Source organism: Helianthus annuus, chromosome 17, assembly GCF_002127325.2.
Source record: "Helianthus annuus cultivar XRQ/B chromosome 17, HanXRQr2.0-SUNRISE, whole genome shotgun sequence".
Taxonomy (NCBI): domain Eukaryota; kingdom Viridiplantae; phylum Streptophyta; class Magnoliopsida; order Asterales; family Asteraceae; genus Helianthus; species Helianthus annuus.
The window spans coordinates 154,681,758-154,693,421 of NC_035449.2; the positions used below are offsets into that span (position 1 = coordinate 154,681,758).

Below are 11,664 nucleotides of genomic sequence, written 5' to 3' on the forward strand. Positions count from 1 at the left end.
GAAGGAGACCCTCCGTTGAAGCCACACTTGTGCACTACGTGATAGCACTAAGAGAGGCTCTCGACGAAATGACGTCCGTAGAGGAGGTCCTCATTGACCGTATCAACGATCTTACAATGGGATTGGAAAGCAGCTTCCAAGAGATTAACCTTTTGCACCAAAGGTTAAACATTTTGGTAGCACCTCCTATGGAACCAGTCCTTCCACAACAAGACTGGAACTTAGCACTCGGTATTAATAACCCTACCGGGTGGGGAGACATCCCCGCGGAACCTCCTATGGAAATCCCACAAGAAGTCCCGGCGGAAGTTGAAACTCCTCAAACAAATGCGAACGAGCCTTCCTTCCTCCTTCCAAGGGAGGTAGAGGAATGGCTTGCCGACATATGAGGAGAAACGCATCCGAAAGTTGGAGTTCTACAAAGCCTTGTCTAACCAGGATCAGTAGATTCTTGGAAATTTTGCTAAAATTAAAATAAAACATAGGGCTAGAACTCCATAAGCTTACTATCTATGTAATTTTTATCTTTATATGTAATCTCTCTATTAGCAATGTTATGATGGTTTTTATGATTTATGGACTCATGGTGGTAATGGATGAAAAAGGGAACGAGAAAAAATGGAACCATGCAGAAGAACAGAACAAACCGACAAAAAATCTCCATAACAGAAGGCTCCACACGGGCCGTGCCCAACCAACACGGCCCCGTGCTGAGCCCCCTGCAGGAAATCACCCAGTTCAGGTAACTGGACACGGGCCGTGTTCAGCGAACACGCCCCCGTGTCCAGGCTTCTGTTTCAATTCTATAATTTTTGTTACTGGCACTTGACCACGGGGCCGTGCCCGGTCAACACGGGGCCGTGTCCAGAGTGCCAGTAACACAAATCTTTGTTTTTAAACACACTTTTACATATTCTAATCAACCAAAAACTCTATTTTTGGACACATTGAGGACAATGTGTAATTTAAGTGTGGGGGGGATGCTAAAAACCTTGGAATTTTGCAAAATCCTAAAACAAGCCTTACACAAAACTCTATTGGAACCGCTAAACACCCCAAATTTTTTTCAAAAACTTTTTCAATTTTTTTATTTACTTGTCTTAGTTTAAGTTGGGAATAACAAGTTATAAAAGGGTTATATTTTTACAAACTTACAACCGATAGCGTCGTGATAAAAAGAACTAACATAAGAAAATTATGAAACGGTATAACAAGTCTAGCTAAAATTCGATTATATATGCTTGTTCACATTAAAAACCCATTCCCACAAAAAAGTGAGTTTTGAGCCTTTATTGAGCACAAAAATACACATATTTAGATTAAATGCTCATTTTTCGTTTCTTGTGTGAATAGCCGCTCGGTATTTACAAATCTAGAACTTGCCACGACGATACATTCCCGGTCCTTACCAACTTAAACCCAAGTAAGTAAATGATAGAGGCATTTAGGACTAACTATTTTTCTTTCAAAACCATTATTTTTCATTTTTTTTACCTACCCAAAATCCCCCTAGAAAACCCCTTTGAGCCTAAACCTTTCATTTCATTACCCCCAAAACAATTTTCTACCCACCAAAAACCTTTTTCATCTTTTCACCTTTATTTTAGTGACAAACTCGGTTTTTCATAAACATACCTTTACGTGATCAAAAAAAAAAAAAAAAAAAAAAAAAAAAAAAAAAAAATGTTGAAGTCAAAAACAAACATAAGCTACTAAAAAGCTTGTTTGGAGAAATACTTCAAAAATAAATATCACCAAAAATAAGGTATTTTACGAAAACCGACACTTGTTACGATTTTTCGCCCTTTTTACTAACCACTAACCAACCACCCACCTTTAAACCCAAGCCTTCACCCCAAAAAGACCTCTTGATATTTACAAAGGTAAAAGTTAAAAAGGAGGAGGATTGATCGCTTGGCAAGCATATGGAAAATGTAAATCCGTGCCGCTCTCGAGCGATTCACTTAAATATACACCTTCGGCCGAGTGATTGAGTGATCTCCCGTGAGGTATGTGAACTTGTATATAAATGGAATTTTAATAAGGCATGCTATGCCAAATTAAGTAGTTTATCTTATGAAAAGTTCAAAATAAACCATGACGAATAAGATTGTAAATAAAATAAAAATAGAACCTATACAAACCTTGGATTCCCGACACTCTAGGACAAGTTAAAAAACTTCTCTTCTACCTATTCCATTTGGGAGTGTAAGCCACATTAAAAGAGTTTTGCTTGATGACAAGCAAAAGTTCAAGTGTGGGGGTATTTGATGTGTGTAAAATGCAACATATAAAACACATCAATTAAGGCATAAAACTAACCCTTTTTAAGTACTAATGTTGGAAAAAGAGTGTTTTTGTCTTCCTTTTGTATTTTCAGGATGAAATGAGCTCAAAATCACAAAAGAAGCAAAAAGACTACTAAATCTACCATAAATACAAGAAAAGGAACAAAAGTGAACTGCCCGGACCCTCAACGGCACCTCCCAAGATAAAGAGAAGAGAAACAGAGCCTGAACACGCCCCGTGTCCAGTGAACACGGGGGCGTGCCCAGGAAGCAGCAGAAAAGACAAAACAGTAGAAGCTTCCATTGCTCACCACGGGGCCGTGCCCAGCGGACACGGGGGCGTGTTGAAAGTACAGCAGGCGCATTAATTGTAATTCGCAATTACAATTAATGAAGAGAGAGAATGTCAGACGGGCACGGGGCCGTGTTCAGCGAACACGGGGCCGTGTCCAGCGTTCTGTTCAGCCTATAAATAGAGGAGCTTGGCTTCATTCTCTCTCATCCCTTGGCACACCACCTCTCTCACACTTCATCCACCACCCACCACCACCATAACACCATCATCCACCACCATCATCCATTGTCCATCATAGAGTGTGTGAGTCGTCTCGGGATCCAAGATTGATCGTAAGAGTTCTTGACAATCAAGGCCATGTTTGCCTAAGTCTCTTACATCACTTGGTGAAGACAAGTGTTTAGTATAATACTTTTTATTTTTAATCTTTTGCACTTTTTATTTGGTTTTGTATTAATGACTTTAATAACTAGTTACTTATGTTGAAGGTGATCTTTCCTTATCGTTTGTCCGTGGTGTCTTGGCGTTATTTTACTGTCTATATAAAATAAAAGATTTTCACCATTCATATCTCCACGGTCTATATGGAGGTATGTTGGCTACCTGGTCGGGGGTTAAGGGAACGGTTTGGTAAAGGTCTTGCCCTTGTTCAGCGTTTAGAGGTCCTGCTTGGGACCTGGGTCAAATTTAGTAGGATCTCCTTCAATGCCCATAGGTATTGGATGGCGGGGATCCAAACTCTTTGACCCCCTCATAAGCTAACTACTATTAATACTATAACCCGGCTATTTAGGACTGTATCCCTGCTGACTCAGACTACTTAGCCGAGGGTAACGTCACCGCCAAAAGCGGGGCCTACCATAATTTGCATTAATAACTTAATTCATTATCTTTCAATAATCCAACCCTTTAGGATTGTATCCTTGCTGACTCAAACTACTGGGTTGAGGGTAACGTCACCTCCGAAAAAGGGGCCTACTACAATAACTAAGATAATCTCTTAAACAAGTGCAAAAGTGCGAAAATAATCAAAGGTTATACTAACACACTTGTCGGATCCAAGTGATTCATCTTGTCTATCTGTTTTTATTTTATTTTATTTTTCAGCATTTAGTTAGTTTTTATTTTTCTTAGTTTAAAACATTTTTCTAACTTTTTGATTTGATTAGACGTTGAGGATAAACCGGTATTAAAAGCTCTTGTGTCCTTGGACGACCTCGGTATCTTACCAACACTATACTACGTCCACGATGGGTGCACTTGCCCATATGTGTGTTTAGTGTTAGTAAATATCGTGTTTTATAAATTTAAAACTTGGCTAAAAGTGTAAAAAGGGCTTAAATATATATCAAAAATTATATACACACCGACACACATCAATACTCTTCTTGCATTTCATCAATTCTGTTTCCAGTAATGCTTCTTTCTCTGTATGTTTTCTCATTCAAAATCTCTTCTCTGGTTTTCTCTTTGATTTCAGCAACAAAAGCATAATGTTTGCTCTTTGAAATAGTTTTGCCATGAGCTGTACTTCGATTATCAACACGATCTTCTTCTGGAAGAATTTGACTCCAATCATACCCTTCATCATCATGGATTACTGCACATGCTCTTGACTTCTCTTTGGGATTATATTCAATCATTTTCGGCTCTTCTTTGCTACGATGGTAAATTGCCTTTCGATAATAATCATCATTGAAAGGTTTCTCAGTTTCGACAACTTTAGAGTTTTTGCATTCTCTTTTGAAATGACCTTTTTGTTTACATCTGAAACAGGTCACTTTGGATTTGTCGAATCCCAGCTTTGTTGACGGACCACCTATTGACTGCTTCCTAGTAATCTCCATATATCTCTGAGCTCTTCGAATGCAACTTGCTAGACACCAGCGTATGTCAATAAGTTCCATTTCTACTGGATCGATCTGGTCGTAGTCTTCCTTTGTCAATTCTGAGTTTCCTATTTTCCCAGACATTAAACCTTCGTATGACTCTAACACAGATGCCAGAAAACTCATTTGTTGCTTAGCTGCATTGATGCTCATTGCCGGAGAATTCTTCAATTTAAGAGCGATGTTGCAGAGAACTTCTTCAGATTCTTCAGTGTTTGCTTTTGAAGAGGATGAATGGTATCCTGGATTGTAGCTTGATGAACTTGTCTGAGATTCTTTTATCTTCTCACCACTAAATGTTGTCTTTGGTGAATCACCAACTTTCACTGAGGGTATGTTTCCTTTGTAATAAAGACCCACATTTTGTTGATGTGAAGAACCGTTCATCTTACTTTGTTTTTGCAACTCCAGTTCATGACTTTCAATTTTTTCTATCAAGACATCAAGAGAAACTGTATCATATAACACATCATTTTTCAATATAAACACAAACGTTTGCCACTGATCAGCTCGTGGTAACGCTTCTATGATTTTATCAATTATTTCTTCTCAAGTTTTAACAATTCCAACGATCAAGTTCAATTTTTAAATGACCAAATCTCTCTATCATTTGTCGAACTGATTCACCTTTCAAGCTATCAAACAAATCAAATTCTTTCTTTAATAAAGCAATTTTTTTTTTTTGATTTGTTTACCCCCCTTAGCTTTAACCCATAAAGCTTCCCAAACAGATTTTGATGACCCGTCATGTTGTAGTAAAGCAAACATGTCATTTCTAATTGATGATTGAATTAAAGCAATCATTCTCTGTTCAACTGTAAATTCGGATTTGTCTTCTTTGGATAAGCTTTTGAGTGGGAGATCTTCTCCTTTATCATTGACCGGCCTACTATAACCAAATTCCAAATATAACCAGCTCTCATGAGCGTAAGCTTTTGCCCAGTTGATGAAACGTTCTTTCTACCAAGTGTAGTCTTTAATACTTTCGAGTGTTGGTGGTTTTGAATGTGTTCCATAGAAGTTATCATGTTTAATGTTTTCATTTATCGCTTTTGTTATGGTTTTTGGTGTAACAACTGAGGTTTCAGAAGACTCGGATGTAAACGCCTTGTAAAACGTGTTGTAAAATTCTTCAGCCATAATGTGAATTTTTTGAATTACCTGGAGACAAAACAACCAAACAAAATCAGTTTAAACACTTATCAATTAACTGAAATGAAATAGTACTCAGTTGGTGCGAAATGATCCTGATGTGAATGAACTTCAAACGAAATGAATTCAAGCGAAACAGCAACTTTCAAACGAAATGACGATTTCGTGCAAAATGATCAAATGAAATGACACTTTCCAGCGAAATGGCAACTTGACGCGAAATGGAAATCTATTTCGTACGAAATGAAATCCACAAGGTTGATTCCGTGCGAAATGATGTTCACAAGATTGATTCCGTGCGAAATGAAGCTCGTCTATTCCGTGCGAAATGATGCTGACATCATCATATCGGCCAAATTTTTGTCCAATTGATCTTGTTAAAGGTCTATTTAAGATCTGATACTTTCAAGGATTTGTTAAAACTGTATTTTGCGTGTAATACGTGAAACTCAATCCATTTTAACCGTAAACTCTTGTTAATTTTGAAAAAGAAGGTGTAGAAGTCAGAATTTCAGCTAAAATCAGTAAGAACTCTTCCTCCTAAGCTCTGATACCACCTGTAGAATCGTTGTGTGACCTAAATGAGTCGTTCAGAAGAGTTTTGATCCGCATCAAAGGCGGAATTCAATGAAACGAACTAGATAACAGCTTGATTCACTTTAAATGTCTCTTCTATTGATTTAATAGTATTACAGCACCTGGAGACAATTTGGCAGAGCTTCGCTACCAAATTCCAATCGTTACAAATGACAACCTAGACTCGGATATATATAGGCATGGGCATTTCGCATGGAATGAACTTAGTCCTTTTCGTACGAAATGGGTTTCTCCATTTTGTGCGGAATGGACTTTATCCATTTCGTGCGAAATGGGTTACACACATACAATCCTAAACTTCTATCCTATCGAGCACTGGTTTGTCCTATCTGATTACAAGAATCGATACAAGACGAAGTCAATAGACATATGCACTAACAACCGGACGCGGAAGAGGCAATGTTAACATGACTCAGGACCAGCTGACGGCCCTAATAAACGCCCGGCATGCGGAGGATTTGGCAGCCCATCCCGGAGGTAAACATACCATTCTAGGATGTTTAGATCATGTTCTCGTGTTGCCTTGTCACTCTTAATCTTGTTCGCTTCGTTTTACGTGACAGGTAAACCTACACATACTCAATCTCATGTTTGCACTTTCAAAACCTTTTCGGATTACAAATCTCACTCCTTCGGTGGCACCGAAGGAGCGGTATGTCACACCCCAACCGATGGCGGAAACATCGGAGTGAGACGATCACAAGATTGCCCATTGCATCATAACACTAATTGTGACAATATAATTAATCAAAATTTCATAAATGCTAAATTTCATACATTATTCAATCAAAACAAATACATCAAAATTGTAGCAACGAAAACATGAATCAAAATATAGTTTATTTGTTTAAGCGTGTATCTAAGTCTACCCTAAACTTGTTCCTTTGATTATCAACTATCAACCTGCAACATGTATTAAAATAAAGATCAACAAATATGTTGGGGAGTATACAAGTTTGAATACATAGCATAATATGAAAAATGTTTTAAGTGTACTCGTGTCCAACATGACAAATGCATACAAGTTACTAACATGCTGTACGGGTGTAAGCTATATGTCAAACCATAGTTTAACGCAATCGTGTTTACCCAACATTGCCAAAACGAAAAGGGTGTAATGTGTTTTACTTAACAATACCACAAGTATACGGGTGAGGCGGTAATCCTATAGCGCTATAATTGTTAATGTAGGCTTGCAAAGTTAATGAGCATATAGATACATTGTAAACATAGCATATGAGTTTAACAAGTATAACAAGTTTCATGTTTAATGCTGGATAGAGTGTGATTGATAAACATGTTTAATTGTGACTGCGGGTTTTTGTATATATGTACATGTTGCACCCAAAGTGTTTAAAAATGAAAAAATGGATCGAGTATACTCACAGTTTTGCAAGTGGTTTCCACAAACGTGAGATGATCGTCTTGAGAAGTTGAATCACCAAATTATCCTAACAAGGATGAACAAGGTGTGTAAATACAAGGATTTAGAATTTGGAATGTAAATGGGATTTGAATAAGAAATAAATAATAATAATAATAATAATAATAATAATAATAATAATAATAATAATAATAATAATAATAATATATGAAAATACATAAAAAATATTATCTTAACTAAACACTCACTTTAGACACTATTAATTTATGTGTATTTCGTGGGTATTATTTCACCCACTACAAGTCCAAGTATGAGGAATTTAGTCTAAGATAAATATTTACCTTGGCACACAACTTTCCACCATAACTTGGTTGGTGTCATGGCTAGGTTTAATATTTATATATCTTTAGTACATAATAAATAATGGATTATGAACACTTATTCAACCCGTGTAATACAGAGGGTTCTAACTAGTTCACTATATTTATTTTTTCAGAGAATTTTGTTATGATCATCATAAACGTATAATTATCTTTGAATCTATGTCTCAAAAACATATTATTTTATCAATGCCTCGAAGTTCACGGATATTAATTCGATACTCATTTTCTCTGCTTTTTACTTTGCTTCTAAAAATGCAACATGTAAAATTAATATAAGAAACCATAAATTTGTTTATATATAAAAATAAAATCCGTTCTTGTTGACACTTGTTTAGTTGTATATCGTTCAAACTAAAGTCAATATACTTCCCCGTAAATTGATGAGCCTAGTGGTATCTTGATGATGGGATAAGGTTTATGATCATTAGGTCATAAGTTCGATTCCTACAAAGGGGGTTTTTCCCAGATTTATTGGGTTTGCTCCTGAATTGGTGTATAAGCATTATTGCCTAGTGGAGATGGATATGATCGGGTGATTCTGCTGGTGGCACGATGATGCTCCAGTGGTCCTTCAGTGATCCAAATTTGCCGTTCAAAAAAAAAAGAATTGATGAGCCTGCCACCCTATAGTTTTAGCCCGGCACCCTTTAGCCATCAAGCTTTAATAATGGATACAAATTATTTATTTGTTTTGCCAAATTAACCTTCTATAAATACAAATAGGTTAACACATACAACAGCAAAAAATAAGAAAATGGCCCCATCGATTTTAATTGCTGAAGAAGAGGATAGTGTAGCAGAACTAAAATATCAAGCGTTGTATGATGGACTTCAAGCAGAACTGTTGCCTACACAAGTCGCAATGATGTTCATGGATGGTGCTAGCGGCGACCAGTTGAACGATATTGCACGGATTTGCTGCGAGCTCCGAACAAAAGTTATCTCTGTCTCTACGCTTTCTTCTGCAAGCGTCCATCGGTCCAAAGTAAGAAATATAACAAGAATTACTAGCATCTCAACTTCCTTAGTTATAAAAAATTGTTTATATAAATGCAGGAGGAGATTGATGTTGCAACAAACATAACGAAACTGTGCTTGGAAGATCTAGAAAGGTTTTTACACAAACTTTATTTTAGTTTATAATCATAAAACATAAAAAAACTTATATTTTTAAATATATGAAACAAAGGTCACGAGGGTCCGTTGACCCAGACAGAAGCAGATTCAGTGTTGTAGCATGGGGAAAGGCCCCCCATAGGCAGACCAGTTCTTCACACAAGTTTTTATTTCTCAAACATTTCTAGCTTAAAACTATGGTCCATAACAAGTTTTCATTTTTCAAAGATTTAGGGGCTGTTTAGTTTGTTTATCTCTTAATGGGGCTCTTAATGGTTCAGATCTCTTACTAGTTCAGCACTTAATGGTTCAGACTGTTTGTTTCGCGAGCAAATGTCTGAATGGTTTAAACATTGGCCTCTGAATGGTTAAGCATTATACAGAGTCTGAATGGTTAAGACCTCTAATCTGAATTGGTTAGACATTTGCCTCTAAACGGTTAAGCATTATACTGGCTCTTAATGGTTCAGACCTCTTACTGGTTCAGTACTTAATGATTTAGAGCTCTTACTGGTTCAACACTTAACCATTTAGAAGTTGCCAAACAGCCCCTTATACTTAAAACTATGGTCCTGGGGAATAATAGTTATAAGATGAGGCCCATAGAAGAAGTATGACCTTTTGTAGTAATCTTGTGACTTTAATTAGTCGAGTTCAAATGGTCATCCATAGTAATGTTATAACTCTGAGATCTATGGATGTAGTTTTTAAAATATTTTTATTTGTTATTTAAAAATGAGTAGCGACACAGCTTGTTGCTCGTTTACCATCTGTTTCAACGTAAGTCTAGAACTGTTTATATTACTAGAACCTTATATAACTCTATTTTTTCTTCATGTTAGCTATTTTTATGTAACTTTTTTTGTTTACTAGGAGTTATGGAAAATTAATATTAAATTTGTGTCCATAGCTTTTTTATCCGACAAATATGTACCAGTCTATATTTTGCTCCCCTACTGAATATTATTGTACCCAAGTCACCGAAATTTAATTGACACATATAAAAATTCTAAGTTCTATTTTAAGAAAATGTGTTGCCCCTTAGTTCTAACAAGTAGAGAAAAAAAACTTTATGACAACTGAATGATTTACGTTGTTCTTTTTGTTTCATATAGAAATGATATTAGGGTTTCAGTAATAGGCAAAAGGGACTCAATTTCAGACTCATTGCTAGACATGATAACCAAGATGGAAGAAACTACAAAGAACAACAAGTCGCTTCATATTATCGAAGCAATCGATTACACAGGACGTGGGGAGATCATTCAGGCTTGCGTGGCTCTTGCTGGGAAGGTGAAAGATGGTGTTATACAACCCGAGGATATCGATGAAAATGTTTTCCAGCAAGAACTCGAGACGAAGTGCTCAGAGTTTCCTGATCCTGATATAATGATCCGAACGGGTGGGAAGTATAGCATTGACAACTTTATGATATGGCAAATGGCGTATACTGAACTCTACTTTGTTGAAAAAGATGATCTGGAATTTAACAAGACTAGTTTTGTTGAGGCGTTAGACTCGTACCAGAAAAGATCCAGACGGTTCGGTGGAAAGTGAAAAACTATATATTAGATTTTTAATTGTCATCTTAATTAATTGGTCTTTATAGTATCAGAAACTGCAAAACTATGTATTAGTGTTTTAGTAAAATAGTTATTAAACCTATTGTAATTTGAAATAAGGATTCAGGATTGTTAACTAAGAATTTAAAAGATCTCCAGGATACATCATATTTTTCTAATTTAACTTACAAAACTACTTATTCAGACAAACATATGGTTTCAACATTCTTTTAAGATTTTTGTTGTTTAGACAAGTAATCACCAAGAGATTGCCGACAGCTAAGATTTTAAACCAGTGTATTTTAAGACGGTGTTGAAAACACCATCTTAAAGCCCATAACACCCCGTCTAAAGCTCTGTTTTGTAGTAGTGATGTATATTTGTGGGATACTTTGTTGACCTGTTGCTAGTTACTAACGGGAACTTCGGGTTTTTTTTTTCTAGTAAACGAATAATCCGATTGCCACCAACACAAAAATAAGCCACATGATCGAAAAACATATAGCTTTGAATAAAGATCAAATTGTTATAATAAATGTTAGGACTAATATCATAAAAAAACCAACATATTTTCTTACTTTTCACGACCATCTTGGCTATTTAAGCAAACCATTCCCAAAGATCATAGATCATATTGTTATGATAATTGTTACGGGTACAATCAATACATGGATCAAACATGCCATCGACTATGTTGCCTCTAAAAGATTTGTGTTGTCCCTCTGCTCTTTGCTATTCAAGCAAACCGTTCTCAAACTATTTTACTTACCTCCTTAAAATCAAAGTTTCTTGAAACTTTGATACTCTTGAGTGAATTAAGATTCATATCAAACATCAAGATTGTCAAACAAGTAAGAGAAGAAGAAGAAGAAGAAGACCACCACCAAACCTATTAAACTATTATATTTGTATGTGAATATAATTTTTGGGTGAATAATTGAAAATATGAAACAGAAATCTCCAATAATGTTAATTTGTTGCTAACTTGCTATAAATGA

General features: G+C 36.1%; 1 protein-coding gene across 1 annotated transcript; it reads left to right on the forward strand.

Annotated features, from left to right (window-relative positions):
* The first annotated feature begins 8,705 nt into the window (after nucleotides 1-8,705).
* On the forward strand, nucleotides 8,706-10,816 carry LOC110921644 (dehydrodolichyl diphosphate synthase 2). Its single transcript, XM_022165990.2, has 3 exons — nucleotides 8,706-8,973; nucleotides 9,045-9,100; nucleotides 10,220-10,816. Exons 1-3 carry the CDS (start codon nucleotides 8,743-8,745, stop codon nucleotides 10,659-10,661), a joined length of 729 nt encoding a protein of 242 aa, XP_022021682.1. The 5' UTR covers nucleotides 8,706-8,742; the 3' UTR covers nucleotides 10,662-10,816.
* The last annotated feature ends 848 nt before the right edge of the window (nucleotides 10,817-11,664 follow it).